This window comes from Cebus imitator, unplaced genomic scaffold (assembly GCF_001604975.1).
Source record: "Cebus imitator isolate Cc_AM_T3 unplaced genomic scaffold, Cebus_imitator-1.0 Scaffold592, whole genome shotgun sequence".
In the NCBI taxonomy this organism is placed as follows: domain Eukaryota; kingdom Metazoa; phylum Chordata; class Mammalia; order Primates; family Cebidae; genus Cebus; species Cebus imitator.
Genome location: NW_016107907.1, coordinates 431,371 through 452,325, shown reverse-complemented (window position 1 = coordinate 452,325; position 20,955 = coordinate 431,371). Strand labels below are relative to the sequence as shown.

Here is a 20,955-nt window from a genome sequence, read left to right as displayed (position 1 = left end):
TTACAGGCGTAAGCCACCATGCCCGGCTTTTTTATAATTTCTAAATCTTATGAAGCACTTGCTTATTGAAGCACTTTTACGATGGCTGCTTTGAAATCATTGTTAGATAACTGCAAGAACTCAATGTTGGCATCAGGTGATTGTCTTCTCACTCATGTAATCTTCCTGGATCTTGGTACGATGGGTGGTTTCCAATTGTATAATAGACCTTTTGGTTATCATGTTAAGACACTCTGGGTCTCATTTAAATCTTTTATTTTAGAAGGCAGTCACATACTCTTTAGAGGTTTAGCATGCAGGTCCGGACCTACTTTTGTGGGCTGTCGTTTCGATGACAATTTCCTTGGAAAATAGCCTTTGCAGTGCTATCTTGGTATGTTTGGTTTATATGATATCACTGGGGCTCCTGCTGGTCTCTACTGGCACTGCCTATGTAAGTGGAAGGAAATTCCCCAAGTTTAAGTATGGAATGGGAATCTCCAGCCTGCAAGGACAAAGAGGCTTCCCATTTGCGGTTTCTTGTTGTGGTAGGTCTCTTTTACTGGTGCTTCCTCGTTGCCCAGTGTTTCTGAGTGGGAGAGGGAAGTCTCTGGCCCATAAGGATAAAGAGGCTTCCTGGACCACACACCCATTATGACCAGATCTCCCTTGCTAATGCCACTTGGCTGCTGGTGTCTCTGGGTGAGGGAGGGAAGATCTCTTGCCTGTGAGATAAGGGGGCTTCCCATACTTGACTGCTAGTTGTGGCCAGATCCCCTTTCCTGGTGTTTTCTAGGTAGATATCCAGTGTTTCTGGATGTTCAGTGCCTCTGAGAAGATGACAGTCTCAGCCTCATAGGAATAGCCTTCCTGGGCTGGGCCACTTCTAGAATCCTTCTTGTTGGAGTCACTCAGATACCTGATGTCTCCTGGTGGGAAAGAAAAGTTGCAGGTCCAGGGAGGAAGGAAAGCCAATCCCCTACTATCATTAGGGCTCTTTAAAGGTGCTGTTGGGATTCCCTGGTATTGCTGGAAGGATTTCTGTCAGATCTGAGTGAGTAAGAATGAGTCTAGCTGGGCCACCCTCTATTGCTAGGTTGGCATTCAGAAACTGGGCCTGGGACCCCTTCTGTTGCTGCTGTTATTGGTTGGGGGTTGTGAGGTCCCTGCTGTCATTATGTTTCTCTAGTACTGGCGTAACTAGTTCACCTTCCTCTCTTCACCTTTCAGAATTCTCCTTTAGTTGCCTCTTCTTTTTTCTAGGGTTTACAGTTATACTCAGTGAGAGGAGCAAGAAAAAAAAAGGTCTATCCCATCTTATCTGAACTGGACATTCTTGCTTCTTGTTTTAATGTTTGACAGCATGGAATTGTATAAAGTAAGCTGACATTACTACATTACTTGCAATTCATATAATGTTAATTGTCATGGAAATGACTCTACCATAGCATAAGCTTTGTAGCCAAGTGCTGTTTTGCCTTGCAATTTTAGGTTGAACCCATTAAAAAACATTATCCAAAAGAAAGGGAGATAGGGAGGAGGGAGAGGGAAAACATGTTCGGAGGGCAGTAGCAAATCACAGAACACAGGTTCCATAGAGAGAGGGTTGCCTCTACTCAGCTTTGACTAAAGTGATTTAGGAATTTGGCCCGTGTTACTAAATGCTTTGTTTTGACAGGAGAAGCCAAAAGTCTAATTTTTAATGTGAACATCCCCACCCCCACCCACCGCCAACTCTTTTTTTGATGAAAGCCATAAAATCAAAATTTTTAAATACTACACACGTCAAACAAAACAGGTCTGTGAGCCAGATCCATCCCCAGGCTTTTCATTCATTCTAATCTCCCACACCTAGCATGCTGCCTGGAGCACAGTTAGTATTCAAATATACAAAGTATAATTTAGAAATTCCTCATGTCAGTACGCAGGAGAAATACTCTATTAACCAACTTGCTGGGTGGAGTAAGCACACTGTATTCCCAGATGAAACACACTGATGGAGGTCTCTGGAACATAAAGCCTTATGCCATTGTGCCACTTTATACTTTGCCCTTGCTCCATTTCTGCTACTATGAGTTATTTGCACAGTTAGAAGTCAGCTGTGTTTGGCCAGGCACGGTGGCTCACACTTATAATCCCAGCACTTTGGGAGGCCGAAGCAGGTGAATCACAAGGTCAGGAGTTCACATGGCCAACATGGTGAAATGCTGTTTCTACCAAAAATTTAAAAAATGAGCCAGGTATGGTGGTGCATACTTGTAATCCCAGCTATCTGGGAGGCTGAAGCAGAATTGCTTCAACCCAGCAGGCAGAGGTTGCAGTGAGCTAAGATCGCGCCATTGCACTCTAGCTTGGGCAAAAACAGCGAAACTCTGTCTCAAAAAAAAAAGAAGTCAGCTGTGTTTCATCCCACATCCGAAAATTGCACTAGCTTATATAATTAAAGAATACAAGTGAATTGTGCAAAACAGTGAAATAAGAATATAAAAACAATTGTTTCTGTAACTAAATTGAATACTTTGGAAAAACTAAAAAAGACATTAAAAATTATTTTTTAATTAGGTATGGGCATGGTAACGATGAAAAAAAATTGGAGCAAAACTACATAAATCTGAAGAGAGTCTATATTCATACTGCTTCTCCAGTGTCTAAATTCTCACTCTACCAAAACTGGAAGTGATAAATGCTGCATTACAAATGTGGTTTAAGCAAGAAAGGTAACACAGAACTCCAATCAACATACCCACATTCAAAGAAAAGGCTTTTATCCCTTATCCAAAGGCAGACAGATGAATTTGTATTTATATGTTTAAAGTTTTTTTTTTTTTTAATTCACTTTTTATGATTCTCTGCTCTCACTAACTTTTCTGATTAACTGACCAACTACAGTCCTGACTGAATCACAGGAGATCTTCAACAAGTAGCTCAGGTGAAAGCCATTTGGACACATGGAGAAAATATGTAGGCAATGACCTTTGCTGATCTTTGCAGGGATTTCTCTGGTAAAGCTCTTGTGTCTTGTGAAATGCAGGTGGTCTCATCATTTGTAACTGGTGCATCACCATCCTCTTTTCCTATATTAAAAAGAGAAAAAAAGAGAGAAGAGAAGGCATAAACTAGATGCATATCAATTCATGGGATTTTAAAATTCAGATCTAGAAAGATGCTTGGATACCAATTACCCCAAAATACCCACTTTACAGAAGAACCCCAGGTTCCCAGTGGTTAGGTGACCTGTCACATATCTGTATTATATTTAGACTGAACACTTAGCCTCAGCAGACCACATTTTATCTACTTAACATTATTCACATACTAAATATTATATAAGTGTTGAATTAAACTAAATCGCCTGTGTGTCAAAATGCCAAAAAACTAGATGTTAAATGCTGCCCCAGCCCAAAACAAAGAAAAGATAGGTTAATTTATTATGCACATCTGCTGAAATAAACCAAAATCATAATAAATGTTAACTTTTAAAAGTACTTTGGTACCAGCCATAACAAACAAAATGGTGGAAAATAGATTATATTTATTAAATAAATAAATAAATAAACCCAACCCTGATTTTCCTGGCTTTTTCTTAGTGACATTATATAAAGAGTAAAGTACTTAAAGTCTTTTAATGTTTAATTTCCTTTCTTTAAAAACTTATAAAATGCACATTCACCCAAGAAACTGAAACCACATCTCCCTAGGAAAGAGGCAGTTAGGCTCTCTACCAGAAGTATTAAAAACACTCATGAACAAAAGCAGCAAATTACACACTTCTGAACATTTAAAATTTTGAATCTTTACTTGTTACATTAGATTTCCCCACAAAATATTCTATCCAACTATGTTAGAGATTCTGGATTCTAGGGGTCACAACCAATTTACATGGGAGCCTCTCCAGAAAGCTAAGAGAAACTTGCACTTATCATAATTTAGATGTTGCCGAGGCCAAAATAAATAAAGCAATCCTTTTCAGGACTGGCTGCCTTTTAGCAAAAACTCAGCTTAAAGCCAACTTTTACCATTCTGGGCGTACTCTGGAAACACTGACATGATCTGACCTACCGGGGTTTAAGAATGATCAACTTTGCTTTTCCATTTATGCTGAAATCTACCTACTGAAGTGCCTTCTGAATGCAGAATCCTCATTGTTTTCGAAAAAGAAAAAGCAAACACAAACTTTTCTATTGTAGACTGCCCTGTCTATTAGTAAAAGAGGACATCAGCAAGGTTGATCTTTTCTCTTAAACCCATAATTCAGGATTCCAAAATCATCAGATTTTTTAATAATCATGGAGAGAAAAAACCACACAAGTTGTTGATCTGTTTGTTCCATAACATATCTCGCCAATGTACTCTGCAGAACAAGGTAACTGAGGAAAAAATGAAAGGGTGGAATTAACACGAATAAGTATTCTCTATTTAGATATTTGACAACTGTTTTTGTCTCAAAAGCTGGCAATCAAGACAGTGCAGTGAGAGGACTGGTTCTTCCAAGGCAGCCTAAATCCTGGGCAAACAGCTTTCTGTGATGATCACTGAAAGTGATCATTAAGTGATCATTTAAGATGGCTCCATTTAAAATGACTGTTACCTCAGATTCCATCCCAACAACAGCAAGTCAAATGTTCAAAACATTATACCAAATTACATCTAAAGAGAGAGGGCAAGCCATGGAAGTGGGCCCAATCATGATTTTCAGGTATTAGACCTTTTCAGGTTCTACATTCAAAAGGATATCTTGGCAGAAATGAGGCTAAAGTTACATTCTAATAAATGAAACCAAGGTTTGTTGCCTTACAGGTGAGAATCATACATAATGGTCAATGCACATAAAGAAACACAATGCCAGGCTGTATAGGTGAATCACCTTCATACATTTCCAACAACCATGTCTTGCCACACTGAATAGTAAAGTTGTAGGCTGGTTTGGGGTGGCATATGCCTGTAATCCCAGTGCTTTGGGAGGCCAAGGCAGAAAGATCACTAGAGCCTAGGAGTTAAAGACCAGTCTGGGCAACATGGCAAAACCCTGTCTTTACTAAAAATACAAAATTTAGTTGGGCATGGCAGTGCTTGCCTATAGTCCGAGCTACTCAGGAGGCTGAGGAAGGAAGATCACCTGAGCCTGGGAATTCAAGGCTGCAGTGAGCCGGGACTGAGCCACTGCACTACAGCCTGGGCAAAAAAGCAAGAACCTGTCTCAAAAAAAAAAAAAAAGCAAAGTTGTCAATTTAATGAGAATTTACTACATTGTTTAATTACAAAATCATTTATTACTTATTCCATGCGTATTTATTGAACACTGGACATTGAGGATTCAGTGTTAAGTGAAAGAAATATGATCCCAGTCCTTATGAAACATATAGACTAATGAGGGAATATTGTAAAATTATCACTGAATAAATATACAATTATAGGCTGGGCAAGTGGCTCACGGCAGTAATACCAGCACTTTGGGAGGCTGAAGTGGGAGGATCACTTCAACCCAGGAGTTCAAGGCCAGCCTGAGCAACATGACGAAACCCTGTCTCTACAAAAAATACAAAAAAAATTGGCAGGTGTGGTGGTATACAACTGTGGTCCCAGCTACTTGGGAGGTTGAGGTGGGAGAATCACTTGAGCCCAGGCGGTAGAGGCTGCAATGAGTCAGGATCATTCCACTGCACTCCAGCCTTGGCGACAGAGTGAGACCCTGCTTCAAAAATATAAAATATAAACCGTAATAAATGCTGAGAAGGAAAGAACAATCCCAAAAAGATGGGGGAAAGGACATATGATTTATGTAAGAGATCAGGGAAAGAATTTACACTGAGACATGAAGACGGTGTATACAGGAGTGAAGAGGAGAATGAGACTCCCAGGATAGGAACGGCACACAGTAAAGGGCAAAAGCAGGAATTTCTTCACATAATCAAGGACCAGAAAGACAACCATGAGGCACAGCCGGAACACAGTGAACAAGAACAGGCATGGCTAGAGATGAGAATGAGAGGTAGATGGGTGCCAAGTCAGGGGTGGGCCTTGCAGAATATAAAAAGCCAGAATGTTAGTACAATGGGAAGATAGGTAAGGATTCTGTGCAAGAGCGTGACATTGCCCAGGGCAAGATAAGAGCAGGCAAAGAGTTGGTGTAGGGAGACCAGTTAAAAGCTATTGCACGGTGGCTCACGCCTGTAATCCCAGCACTTTGGGAGGCCGAGGCGGGTGGATCACGAGGTCAAGAGATCAAGACCATCCTGGTCAACATGGTGAAACCCTGTCTCTACTAAAACTACAAAAAATTAGCTGGGCATGGTGGCTCGTGCCTGTAGTCCCAGCTACTCAGGAGGCTGAGGCGGGAGAATTGCCTGAACCCAGGAGGCGGAGGTTGCGGTGAGCCGAGATCGCGCCATTGCACTCCAGCCTGGGTAACAAGAGCGAAACTCCGTCTCAAAAAAAAAAAAAAGCTACTGCAATAGTCTAGACATGAGAGGATGGAGCTGTGATGCAGGTATTGGAGATAGAACTAAGACATATTTTGGAGTTGAACTGATAGACTTAGTGATAGTTACCTAGGAGAGCTTAAGGATTATTAAATAAATCAAGGATTATTTTCAGATTTCTGACACCAGCAACTACGTTGATAGTGGCATCACTTATGGCACAGGAAAGACTAGAGGAAGGGGTAAAGAGCACTAATTCTTTTCGGAGGTGGTTCTATTGGAGAGGCCACCTATGAGAACTTCAAGTGAAGAAACTGAGTAAGCAGTTCAAAATGAAGGTCTGGAACTCAGAAGACAGACCTGGGCTGTGGCTTTACATAAAATTCATATACTAGGAAACTTTCCAGCCCAAGCTGGAGAGAGGATACGCAAACCCAAGTCCATTCAACTACTAAATCCGTGAAACTCTTCCAGTGCACCACACTGCTATATGCACAAGTAAGGTGTAATGGTCTGTCACTGTTAATGAAGAAAATTCACTGAGGAAGTGACTTGGGGCTTGAAGGATATATTAGATATAGATGTTTCAAAGACAAATAAGGAAGTTAAAGGCCATTCCAGACAAAGGCCAGAACTTCTGAAAGGCCTAGATCTGTGAGTGGGCTTGTCATGGTAAAGGCCCAGTAAAAGATTTACTGTAACTACTAATAGGTTGGGGAAACAATGCTGGGTGGGGAGGGACTAGAACAGGGGGGAAATAAGGCTGGTAGAATGGCCTTGTGGCAGGGACTAGTTACTGTCCAATTATCCAGTCTCTTCTTTCCTGGTAATAAGAACTCCAATTTTTAGCTGGGCATACTGCCGCCTAGTTAAAAGGCCACCTCCTTCAGCCACATCCCTGCATGTCTACATTTTAGGCAACAAGATGCAGGGGAAAGTGTGTTGTTAATGACTTCCAGGAGTATCCTTACAGGGCAGAGGCCCAGCCATCTCCCTCTTCTCAATCCCGCTGGCTGAAATGTGGATTTGATAGCTGGACCGTGAGCACTCATCTTGGTCCTAGAGGTCACAGGTCAAGGGTGTTTACTACTCTGCAGAGTAACACAACAGAATGAGTTGAAGACTGTGGAGCTATCCTATAAGCCCTGGCCTGCTGGTCACTGATCTTCTTCTACGTAAGATAGAAATTAACTTCTTTCTTGTTTGAGCCATTGATATTTTAGGATTTAATGCTATTCCCTGCAGAATATACTTTCTAACATACAGGCCCAGACAATGAAAGCATTATAATGTTTTATAGAACACTATCCTATAAAGCATTATAAAAGCCAGGGCAATTCTTCTCTTTAGAGTTATGTATCACACACGTATTTTAAGGCTATGAATTTGGTAGCACTCCGGAATGAAGAGACAATGGTAGCAGAAACCTTAGAAAGCTGAGATTAGAATCTAGGTAAGACACAATCACAACCCAAATTAAGACAGTGGCAATGATTTAAGTCCAAAGCTGACAAATCCAAGTGTGTTCAATCTCTAAATAAAAGGCCACAGAAATTTACAATTTCCAAAGAGAGGTCAATGAAGACTGAAATATGAATTTATAAATGAAAATATGTCCCGTCTGGACCTCTCAAAACCAACTAGGAAAATTTATTTTATGGGCCCCTCTCTCCGGTGAAATGTAGAAATGAAAACACAAGTCCTCACAGGGGCAAGGTAACATACCCTGTGAATAATCATTTGTGATGCTGTAACTTTCTGAGCATAACAAGTGCTTATTATCATTCTAGGACCCTACTTCTAGCTCCTGTCGAGGCAAAGGCTTGGGAGGGAATCTTCAGGTGCACTAATAAGCTCCTTTCTTCACAGAATCCCTAGGCCTAAGCAAGTTTCACTCTGATACAAACCTAATGAAAATGTATGATGCTAAAGAATTTTCACAGCATGCTTACCTATATTACCTCTTTTGATTTACAACTTATATATGGCTAAGGTGGGTATTGTTATTCCAGCTTCACTGAGGAAACAGGGGTAGTGAAGAGGAGGACCCAGTCAATGACAGCATGCAGGACACTGGTGCTGATGGTGGTGACCTGTTCTCCACACTAGCTAGAATTGGGACACTATAAAAAGTACCATGAAAACCTGTATCAAGTTATTATTTAAATAGCATGGGACTTCCTGAAACGTTGGAGTCAACCCAGTGAGCATCCTGAATATCGATGGAGTACCAAGCCCTGTCCTCAGAAAGCCCATATGTTAGAAGGGGGGCAAAGATGCACATGAAAGCACATGATGTTGGTGACTGCTGGCAAGCAGTGTGCCTAAGGGTAATGAGACGGGAGCCCCACAGTTTGACAGAGCAGCTAACCACTGAGTTGAGAATGGAAAGGCTGAGTAGTAAATGGCCAGTGGGGTGAGAATAGGGAGCATTCTAGAAAGGGAGAAGAGAGTGTGCAAAGGCATACAACACAAGCAAGAGTAAACTGAGTGGGAGGAAGGCCTTGTGTGCCTAAACGAGTTGTAGGGACCAGACCATGAAAGGCTTCATGTGACATTCTGAAGAGTATCTATTTTATATATTAAGGATAAAAAATCATTGAAAATTCTGAGAATAACATGATTGGAATTATATTTAATGAGAAATGGTTAAATTATATTTAATGAGAAGAGGTTATCCTGGTCAGTCTAGTGCTCCTTTGAAGACAATCTTTTATTCCTCCAGCTGCTTTTAAGATTTCTCTTTGCCTTTGGTTTTCAGTAGTTGCCTCCTAGTGTATCTAAATTTGGATTTTAAAAAAATTCTACTTGTAGTCACTGATCGGCTTAATGCTATCTCACCTGCTATGGAAAATCTCAGCCATTGTCTTCAAATTTCACCTTTGCCCATTTTCTGTCTCCTTTCCTTCTAGAACTGTAATTCAACTTATTTAAACCGTCTCACTCTATTATCTATGTCTCTTGCCCTCTTGTCTGCATTTTCTATTTTTCTCTCCATGCAATACGCTGGATAATTTTTTTCTTACTGTCTTCCAGTTTGTTAACTTTCTCTTCCACTTTATCCAATCTGCTGTTAAATCTATCCAATGAGTTTTTCTCTTCAAAATGTTTACTCAAACATGTACTTTTCCTCATCCACTAAGTTTTTAATTTCATTAATTTAATGTTTATTTCTAGAAGGTTTTTTTGGCTTCTTTTCCAATTTGCTATGTCACAAATCAGAGTTATCTTCAACATTATCTTTTCTTTAAACAGAGGAAATAGGCATTTTTTAGACTGTGAAGATTCTAGTACCTGATGACATTTTTGAAGGGCTGCTTCTGTTGTTTGTGGTTTCTTATGGTTCTTGTCTTTGAAGTATGATTTCCTTGGATGCTTGGTTAGATTTATGTGCTAGTCATTGAATAATCTGAGGCCTACACTGAAGAAACCTTTCTTTTGAAATAATTTCCACTTGATTTTGCCAGAAACCCAGAGGCACTACCAGTCCTTAAACCAATTCAAGACTTTAGATTCTCTGATTGACCCAGTCAGCTTGAAACTGGGCTGCATTTCCACGTGAGAGCTGCTATATTTCAGGTCTACCCTAATGGTGTAGCCCTTTGGGGTTCCAGCTTCTTGTAAGGAGTCTAGACATTATTTCTGTCCCCAACAACTGCTGATCAAATCTGCAATGTCCTATCAATTCCAATTTTAACCTGGTAATGCCCATCAGTTCTTTGATGCTTTGAGATTTTATTTTTAATCCAAATATTTTTAGTTGTTTCAGTGGGAGGGTACATCTGAATAATAGCCCACTATAACTATTAATGGAAAGTCCCTAGGATTTGTATCTTAGAAATCTTTTTCAGATAGCAGTGTAGGGCATAGAAGGGGAGTAGTGATAGGGTAACAATGGCAGGGGTGAGGAGGCGGGGGCAGTGCCAATCTTCACAGTAAACACAAGCAGAGAGATGGTAAAGAAAGCCATTACAATAGTACCCAATGTTCCATTAAGGCACTATCGGATAAGGTATTATCTCTTAAGGCACAAGGATGGACAGAAGTGGGTACTCACATTCATTTGTCTCAGCAACCCCATGAGGAAAGTATAATTATCCTGAGGTGCTTTTTTTTTTTTTCCTTTGAGAAACCCATTGCTTGCTAATATCCTGAATTTTAAAGAAAAGCAACCAGCAATTCAAAGAAGTGAAGTAACTTATCCCAGGGTTCATCCAAGGAGATGGTTAGTAGAGGCACATCAGAACCCAGTCTGACTCCAAGTCCAAGCTCTTCCCACCAAGGTACGATGGGATCTGGAAGAAAGATGGATGCACGTGGGTAGGTTCCTATTAGGGTAGGAAGGTTGTGGAAAATTTTATAATTCAGTTATAGACAGTGATGGGTTTTAAATTTTAAAAGCTGCCTAACAATAAACAGCTCTCCTTAGATATCTAATTTCACTGCTTCCAACCATAGGCATGACAGATAGCACAAGCTCTGGAGTCACAAGATCTAAATGCAAACCTACCTCCTATGAGCTTGAGCTATGTAGCATTGAACAAGTTACTCTGTCTCTGAATTTCCTCCTTTGCATACCAGAAATAGTTCATATAAGTTATGTTTACATGTAGTGCCCTAGCACAAGTACATTTTTAAAAAATTATTAGATACTATTAATGTTTTTGTTGTTGTTGTTGTTTCTTGGAGTAAGTTTTTTTTGTTGTTTTTGTTTTTGTTTTTGAGATGGAGTCTTCCTCTGTCACCCAGGCTGGAGTGCAATGGCGCAATATCAGATCACTGCCCCCTCCACCTCCCAGGTATAAGTGATTCTCCTGCTTCAGCCTCCTGAGTAGCTGGGACTACAGGCACCCACCACCACACCCAGCTCATTTTTGTATTTTTAGTAGAGATGGGGTTTCACCATGTTGGTCAGGCTGGTCTTGAACTTCTGACCTCAGGTGATCCACGTGCGTCGGCTTCCCAAAGTGCTAGGATTACAGGCATGAGCCACTGCCCCTTGCCTGTAGTGAGTTTTGAGTGAATCCAACCCTGTTACTCTGGACACAACTGACTAAACAGGACTAGTATACAGAACAATGGCAGCATTATAAAACAGGTCACATCTCCTTATCTATAAAATGTAATTCACCCTAAGGAGTTAATGAGAAGATTAAACGACATTAATGTCTGTTAAAGTGTCATAGGGACTAAAACACAGTAAGTATTCAGTAATTGTTTTATATATAAATTGCTGATATTTTTCTGTGTGCTTGATATATGCTGTGCAGAGTAAGGAGGAACAAGAGAAGGTACTACGTAGATAGGCAGAGGCCAGGTAAACGTTACACAGTTTGGATTACCACAAAGGCAATGGGGGGCTATAGGAGAATGGTGGCAAAAGGCTGACATGATTAAAGTATTTAGAAGCTTAGACAGGTTTCTGAACAGGGAACAGGTTTAGGAAAAGTGAGACTGGAGGCAGGAGGCCAGTTAATAGGTTACTGCAATAAATCAGACTAGTGGCCAAGGGAATGGAAGGCTGTGGATAGAGAGGTGTTTAGAAGGCAAAACTGGCAAAATTATAATATTTAGATGCTAATGGGGAATTGGGGAGGTATATGAGGTACAGTAGGCTGTGGGTAAGACTGCCTGATTTCCTTGTAACAGAGCTTTCTTACCAGCAACATAGGCATGACCTGTGAACTCTTAGAAATGAAAAATAAAAGGCCCCATCCATGACCTACAGACTCTCGGAAACTTTGGGGGTGGCAGCCAGTACTCTGTAGTTTCAGGAGCCTTCCAGGTGATTCCAGTGCACACTAAAGTGTGCGAGCCACCACAGGAAGAGTATCTCAGTGCAACCAAGAGAGGATATCAATTCAGTCAGTATTTAGTTTGAGGTATCAGATATTAGATCTGACATTTCAAAGAATACGTCTGGGCTGGAAACAGAAATGAGGGAGTCACCTGTGTACAGAGAGCAAACGCATGAGTAGACTGATTCCCTGGGGGACTGTTCAGAATTAGAGGGGAAGAGAACCTAGGGCAGAATAGTGGAGAACACCAACATTTAAGAAAAGCAAAAGTAGAAAAGTCTGCAAAGGAAACTGAGGTGTGCTCAGAGGTAGGAGAAAAATCAGGCTAATATGGAATCAGAAAAGACAAAGAAAGAAAACATTTCAATAGGGAAAATGTAGTCAGCAGTGTGGCCTTAGTGACAAGGTCACAGGTGGCCCTAGTGAGACTAATTTGAATGAAGGAAAAGTGAAGTCAGAATGCTGTGCCTGGGAAATTGAGTGGGAGGTAGACTGTGGGGATGAGGGTATGGAAGCAGCTCAGGAAGTCTGGCTGTGAAGGACTGGAATAATACAGGGTGGAAGCTGTAGGGGGAGGACAGAAATCATGACATGGCTTTTAATATTTTATTTTTTTAAGATAAGGGAGGCCTGGACATGGTTAATTGCTGATAGGAATCAGTAAAGAAAGCGTGGTTGAAGTGGGCACAATTGCGAAAGGGAGGGGTCTCTGGACAGGAAGGGATGTGATCCAGAACCCAGGGGAAGGGTTAACTCAGGCGGAAGGACAGAGAAACGCCAACTTCATTGTATGGAAATAAACGTAGGCGGGAGGGAGATTAGACATAAGCCATTTGTAAATCTGGTGGCTGAAAGCTGCAGGGGATCACAAAGGGGTCAGCTTTTGTTTCCTCTGAAATATCAAAGCCAAACACATCAGCTGAAAGTGCTAGAGAAGGTAAAGAAGACCCACTAAGTGCAGAGCTCTGTGTTCCACAATGTCAGGGGAGGCTTGAAAGTGAATGACATCTCAAAACAATGGCCTTGAACATGCTAGGCATTGTGCTCAATGCATTCAAACTAACCATTAGTAGCTTGTCATTGAGCCGTCCCTGCACTTGGCACTGTGTTAGGTTGTTTACATACATACCACATTTAATATTCTCCAACAGTCCCATGTGGTAGGCAGGGATTATCATGCTGGTTTTAGACATAAGTAAACTTATCTCTAAAGGCTCACACATATCAAATAACAGGCTTGCCCATGGTGACCAGCTCAGAAGTGGCTGGGGCAGGATTCAAATGTGAATCTCATGGATGCCAGCACCTCATCCTCTTTACGTGCTGCCACATTACCTTCAGAATCCAAACAGCATTGATGGAAGTGAAAATGGAAAAGAAAACATGATACCTAAGAGATATGCCTGAGTGACAGACACTGCAAGAGTGAATCAACTCTTATTTTGAACACATTTCAAATCTGGGGTGATAAGCATGATAAGGTCCTCTGCCCAAGCCAGGGATATGGTTCTACATCTTAGGGTAGAGGTGTGGTATATTAATTCTATGATAACCTCATTTGAGAGTAGATAAACTGGGCAGAGGCTGAGGAAAAGAAAGCCTTAACATATTAGAGCAATAAGATGAATAAAGGAATAAAAAGGAAGCTGATACCTAAGCAGTGAAAGGGGAAAAACATCCTTTCACTACCCAATTTTCCTTCACTGTTCTAATTTATAGATTGGTAGGAGATTAGGAAGGCAGAATTTGGTCACCCTCCTCTTTAAGCTGGCCATGCAGTGACTTCAGATTACTGAGTTGGACCTGAGCCTTAGATACTGTGGCTCTCAGGCCCAAACTGGAGTCCCTTGCAGGGTCTTCTCAAATGGGGCTTTGCACTGATTCCCATTCCCAGCTATTAACTGTATTAATTACATCTTCAACACTCTCCTGCTTTTCCCTGAGCACTCTCTGCTCCAAATCTTTCTCTTGCCCAGGAGAAACCACATTTAAATTTCTCTCTACTAAAGTTTTAATTGGCTTTTAGTCTCATGGCTCCCCAAAGACCCAAAATGTAGGTATACACTTACGTGCTTCCATCTCTAGCTGGCTTTAACTTACTAATTCTGCATCTTACTCAACAGATGAATGATTCCTCCAAGTTTAAGTTCACTTCCATCTGAGTTTTTCTTAAAGAGGCCAAGCTTCATCTCTTTCTGTGATGTGATCACATCAACACCAGAAATATGGTGTTTACTAAAGTCAAATGGGTGTTTCTTTAACTGTCTTCTAAGGACTAGCTAGCTATCCATTAAAACTGCAAATAATGAAAAAGGTGTTAAGCCATCTGAGAGAGTTAAGCAGAGACCAGCCTCAAACCATGGGACACTAGACTAGATGAGTGCAGTTGGGTCTGCAAGCCCACATATATCAAATATATATCAAATCTCTCTTATATTCCAAGCCTCTTAAAGCACATTCGATATTTCACTCTTGAGTATCTCCAGCAGAAATAATGGCATCCAGCCCACTGCCTGGGCAAAAGGGAAATAATTAAAATGCTACTTCCCCAAGAGCCTGTCCTCTTTTTCAAATCATTTGCTGTGACCTGAAAATAGTAGGACTACCAAGTGAACATTACAAGGGAAAAGAAACTAGATAGTTTAAAGGAGAATAAACTCATTTTTATAGACAGCATCATTTCTGAGATCCACGTAGGCCCCTAGAAAACACAACAATGCACTGCTCAGAAACAGCTAATACTTGAAGCATCTTTGATGGAAAATTGCTTCTCTTTTATAAGGTAACAAGCTTCAGCTTTAAGTGCAAATCAGACTAACATGGACCACTCCAGCCAGGTTATATAGACATGAGTGAGTCACTGCTTTTGATGCCAAATTGGCAAATCTGAAGGTTTTATAATGGATGCTATACGGCTGTTGTGGGGAAAAATAGGAATTAAACAAGAGAGCGACTGGTTTGGTCCTTCTTTAGTTTCAAAGGATGGAAGGAAGGAGCACCTTCTTCTTATATTGCTAAATACAAGACTATTGTGGGGTTGCAAGTGGGTGATTAAAGATGAGCAAAAACGGTCACATGGGAAAAGTTTTTTAAGTCAACTATAAAAACATCAATGAAGAACTGTAAACTTGAAAAAATATGTTGTTATAAAGAAGGCTCACAAAAGGAAAAGATCACACATTTGGTGAGAAAAAAGTAAGTAAAGGCTGATAAGGCAACCATCTGTGACAAGCAGACTCTACTGTGATCCCCAATAATCCCCCACCCTGCTGGTCTTTGTGCCCTGTATAATCTTGAGTGTGGGCAGGACCTGGAACTGGCTTCTAACCAACAGAATATTGCAAAAATGATGGCCTGTCACTTCCATGATTAACTTCCATAAGACTGTGGCTTCCATCTTGCCAGCTGACTCTCTGGATCTGATAAAGCATGCATCCATATAGAGAGGCCCATGGAGCAAGCAGCTGAGGGCAGCAAGGAGCTGAGGTCCTCAGTACAAGAGCCCACAAAGAACTGAATCTGACCAATAGTCACAGAAGCCTGGAGGCAGATCTTTTCCTAGTCCACCTTCAGATAAACAACACCTTGACTACAGCCTTGTGAGAAACCCTGAAGCAGGGAACCCAGAAGGGCCCAATCCAGATTCTTGACCTATAGAAACTGTGAGATAATAAGTGTGTTGTTTGTAACCACTAAGTCTGTAGCTATTTGTTACACAGTAATAAATATCTAATACATATCTAAAATGACAGTTGACATTTGAAGAATGGGAGGCCTTTTCACAGAAGATGGGGGAACTAGGTGGCATTCATGTCAAAAAGATAAAGCACAGACACAAAAGGGCAGAAGAGGAAAGGGAGTGCTCAGGAACAATAATATGGCACCTGGTTTGGCTGGCCCTGAGGTCTGAATGGGCAGGTGCAAGAGCAAAGGTTGGAGAGGCAGGGAAGAGGCCCCTGGTGGGCAAGGGACCTGCCAGAGAGTAATTAAAGCTCATCACTGACACCATGTGGTCTGAGAACCTCTGCAGAAAGATTCATTTGACTCTTGTTAGTTCAAGAGGTAATAGGCTTCAAAAATGGTCTGGAAAATGCCCATCATGAAATGCTATGCTTTACTCTTTTTAAGGTGCTTTCCCTTCCAAGACCTCATTTGATGTATGCAAGAATCATCTGATTTATGCAAGAACCTGTGAAGTAACTAAGACAAGGCTTCACACAAATAATAAAAGTTTCATACAAATAAGGAAAATGAAGCACTAAGAGGTAAAAATGACTGGCAAAAACTCTTGTTTAGTGCTTTTTTGTCCTAGTAAGAGTGCTGCCACATTTCATTGGAACTCCCTTCCCTGAGGGAGAACAGAGCTGGCCAGACAGGTTTGGATCCTGGCCCCACTGCACCAGGGTGGGGCACAGAGCATATTCATACCTGGAAGGGAAAGTGCAATGAGGCCTGGGTGAACTGCAGAGTCATGGGTGCAGTATCAGGTACCAAAGGGGCTCTGAAAAAGGGTTGAAATGAGTGTCAGAGCCAAGGGGACCAGCCACATGGGAGTCAGCTAGCTGCGGAGCAGAGATGTGGAACTTCACAGTACAGCTGAGCTTTTTTTGTTCAAGGGACTAGAGAAAAGGTATGAAGGGTGGAAGGCTGTTTCCACTTACAGGCACAGGGGTGGCACATTCATTTTTTAATGTTTAGAATTGGGTGGGTTGTTGTTGTTGTTGCTGTTTTAGCATTATCTGAAAACCAGGGACAGTTTTCAATTGTAAAATGTTAAATAAGATCTGTCCTTAGTGGTGGACATTATACAGCTGGAGTAGGGCAGCTGTCAGTTCCCTCTCCCCATTCAGAGCCACACGACCCAGTTTTTAGCCAATAGCTAAACTCTTCAATAGCTTTTCGAAAATCTCAACAGGTTATAACCATCATTACTCCAAGTCTATTAGTCAGGCAAAAATTTCCCTGGGCATGTTACTGCATGACTTGAAAAACCTAGTTGAAAATTCTCTAAGGAGAATGGGAATTATCTAAAGTAATCCAAAGAGGAATCAATGACAGTAGGATGAACTTGCAAGCAGGGATAATTCCAAATAGTGACCATGAAAGAGTCTCTAACAAAGGAAAAAAATACATAAAAGCTTAAAGAAGCAGGTAAAATACCGAGTTACCCAAAAGGCTTCATTACTCAACTGAATAAACCTGGCATATCCTGACCAGAGGAATGATAAGGGAAGAGCTACTTGATTGGCTTGAGCCTTCCCTTCCTGGACTCTGAAGACATGAAGCTTAATTTCATTGAATTAGTCTGGATTTTTTTTTTTTTTTTTTTATGAGACCAAGTCTCACACTACTGGCCAGGCTGGAGTGCAATGGCACAATCTCAGCTCACTACAACCTCTGCCTCCAGGGTTCAAGTGATTCCTGTGCCTTAGCCTCCTGAGTAGCTGGGATTACAGGTGCTTGCCACCATACCAGGCTAATTTTTATATTTTTAGTAGATCCAAGGTTTTGTCATGTTGGCCAGGCTGGTCTCAAATTCCTGACCTGAAGCCATCTGCCCACCTCGGCCTCCCAAAGTGCTGGAGTCTGTAATTCTGTGCGTGAGCCACTCTGCCAACCTTGTATCGGTCATTTTCACACTGCTATAAAGAACTTCCCTGATATGGGGTAATTTATGAAGGAAAGAAGTTTAATTGTCTCACAGTTTTGCATGGCTTGGGAGGCCTCAGGAAACTTATAATCACAGTGGAAGGCAAAAAAGAAGTAGGCACCTTCTTCACAAGGCGGCAGGAGAGAGAAGAGTGATGGAGGAACTTCCACTTACAGAATCATCAGATCTTGTGAAAACTCACTCACTGTCACAAGAACAGCTTGAGGGAAACAAATCCTAAGATCCAATTACCTCCCTCCCTCCACACATGGTGATTACAATTCCAGATGAGATTTGGGTGGGGACACAGAGCCAAACCATATCATTCACAGACAAACAGCCTCAGAATCTCAGGAAGAGAGAAGTGAGAATGAAGACACAAACCATCCCACATGGAGTTGATTCTCAGGTTCCTGAGTATAACGTACTTCAGTAAATATCAAATTGAACTTTTATCTTTCAATACATTCTTGCGATATAAAGATTAAATGCAAAATGGGCTGCAGACTGAATCTAAATAATTGTTGAAATTAAGTGGTTTTTTTTTAAAATAGAATAATCTTCAATCACCTGATACCTGCTAAGGGAAACAGAGGTATTCCTTTGTTCCTTGAAAGTAATCATCCCGGTCAGGCATGGTGGCTCATGCCTGTAATCCAAGCCTGTAATCCATGTCTGAGTTTCCTGTATCTTCCAGATTGTGCTCTAGTATTATAGAATAATGATTACTTCAAGTAATTCAATCATAGTCCACCTACTTGACAATCTCATTGATTTCCCATAGCTTTAATGGACACTATTCAGATGTATAACTCTCACCACCCCTCTTATGGTTCTATACTTCTATTTCCAATTGCCCACTGGATGTCATAACCTGAATGTCCCCTATAAAACTCAAATCAACATATAATCACAACCTAAATTCACAGTCCTTCTCACTCTTGTTTTTTTGTTTTTTGTTTTGTTTTGTTTTGTTTTGCACTTAAGAATATCAGCACCACACAGTTGCTAAACTAGAAACCAAGTTATTCTCATTCATTAATCCTTCTCCGGCTAAGCACCATATCAGACCTGCCACGGAACAATGTCAATTCTAGTTCTGAAATGTATTGTTCATCTTTCCTCTTTATTCCAGCTGCTATTGCTCTTAGTCAGGTCTTCCAGCATCTCTAGTCTTTTGGGCAGGGGGATGGGAGGGATTGATGTTTTATTATTACTCAAATCAGTCTCCCTGAGCATTCAGGGATCAGATATTTTGAGGATAATTTGGTGGGTAAGGGGCCAGTGAGTCAAGAGTGCTAATTGGTTGGGTCTGTGATGAAACCATAGGGAAACGAAGCTGTCCTCTTGCCCTGAGTCAGTTCCTAGGTGGGGGCCACAAGATCAGATAAGCCAGTTTATCAATCTGTGTGGTGCCAGTGTCTGCAAAATATCTCAAGCACTAATCTTATCAGCAGTTTAGGGTGGGTCAGAATGCTCCAGCTGCATGACTCCTAAACCATAATTTCTAATCTTCTGCCTAACTTGTTAGTCCTACAAAGGCAATCTAGTCTTCAGGCAAGAAGTAGGTTTGTTTTGGGAAAGAGCTGTTATCATCCTTGTTTTAAACTGTAAACTAAGCCCCTCCCAAAACCTACTCCCAGGAATGAATAAGGATAGCTTGGAGGTTAGAAGCAAGATGGAATTGGTTAGGTCAGCTCTCTTTCACTGTCTCAGTTACAATTCTGCAATGGTGATTTCAATCCCTCCCTTTGGGTTTTATAACACCTTAATCTTAAAGTGTTAGCTATGAAGATGGAAAAAGGGCAAAGACCATTCTAACTTCTTCCTGCTGTCAGGAGCACAGGGGGGTAAGTGTAGATCCCAAGGTAAAAGGAATGGAACCACTTTGCAACTGTTTCAGCATATTCATGCAGGCCTGGCTGGAGTTCTAAGACTTGCATGGCAAAGGTGTTAGTACTGTCATCTATAGTTTCAGTGCCACATAAGGAAACAGCATATTATAAGGTAAATACTGAGTACTAGAATGAGGGGTACAATACCCAGTTTTAAAAGTAAAGATTTGAAGGCTTTGGTTTGGACACTTATAGCCTACAAGAATTTCGGATATAGTCCAAACTATTTTAAAAAACTCAATAACAGCTAAGAACAGGTATACTATTTTTCTTTCGAAGCATAACTTTTCTCTCCAGCATCTCTGGTCTTAATGGTTCTCTTCCATGCCCCAGTTTCTCCCCTTTCTAATGACCAGTCTCCTTTCTTTAACAACCTTGGATGACTCGTCACAATCCAGAGCTCTAAGCAGCCATAGGTAATTCTACAAAACCTCACCACAGCCTATTTTTTTCCTAGCCTCCTTTCCAGACTCCCCACTGTGCATCTTGTACTAAACCCACTATAGGTATTACTCTACCTACCAATTCTGTGATGCTGTTTATACCAAGAATATTCTTCATCTTCTTTCACCTGGCAAGCACTAATCACCCTTCAAGGCCAAGGAAATACATTGTCCTCATTTTTTCCCTCCTTCTTTCTACCACACCTCCTTTTACCTTGTCCACCTTCCTCTCTGAATGGCTCCTCCTTCTCCCCACAAATCTGTTCCTCTTGTCCATATGCCACTGTCTATGGTTACTAGAGCCTCTTTTCCCTAACAACTTTGTTTCTAGCCCTGACTCTATGTGACATCTCAGCTTCAGAGCTCTCAAGCCATGAAGGAAAATAACTAGTGGATCACTGGCCAGTCAATATGTTGGTTTTCCTTGGGACAGGTGTCTACTCATGGTTCAAGCAAGGCCCTTGGGGACAAGAACAGACTGTATTTACCAGTTTAGTAGGGGGAATTCCCACTGAAGGGTCTACAGCAGGCAGGATCCAGAGCACATGTCTGTTATGGACTCTCCTCTTAAGAACTAAGTGCGCCCAAAGACTAATATCCAGATTTTACTTTGTATTCAGCTTTTTCTTTCCCCAGCAAGTAACATAAAGCCTGGTATGTGTATAAACCCACTTGGACCCCTATTCTTAAAGTTGTAAAATAGCATAATCCTTACTTACAAATTAAAACCTTGAGTTCTTTTTTTTTTTTTTTTTTTTTGAGACGGAGTTT

The 20,955-nt window shown here is 41.1% G+C and overlaps 1 protein-coding gene across 1 annotated transcript in view; it reads right to left on the bottom strand.

Annotated features, from left to right (window-relative positions):
• Window positions 1-20,955, bottom strand: part of DIS3L2 (DIS3 like 3'-5' exoribonuclease 2) — a 386,191-nt gene that overhangs the window by 194,045 nt on the left and 171,191 nt on the right. Inside the window, exon 7 of the mRNA XM_017516523.2 lies at window positions 2,953-3,053. Coding sequence (XP_017372012.2) covers window positions 2,953-3,053 — 101 coding nt within the window. The remainder of the gene's footprint in view (window positions 1-2,952; window positions 3,054-20,955) is intronic.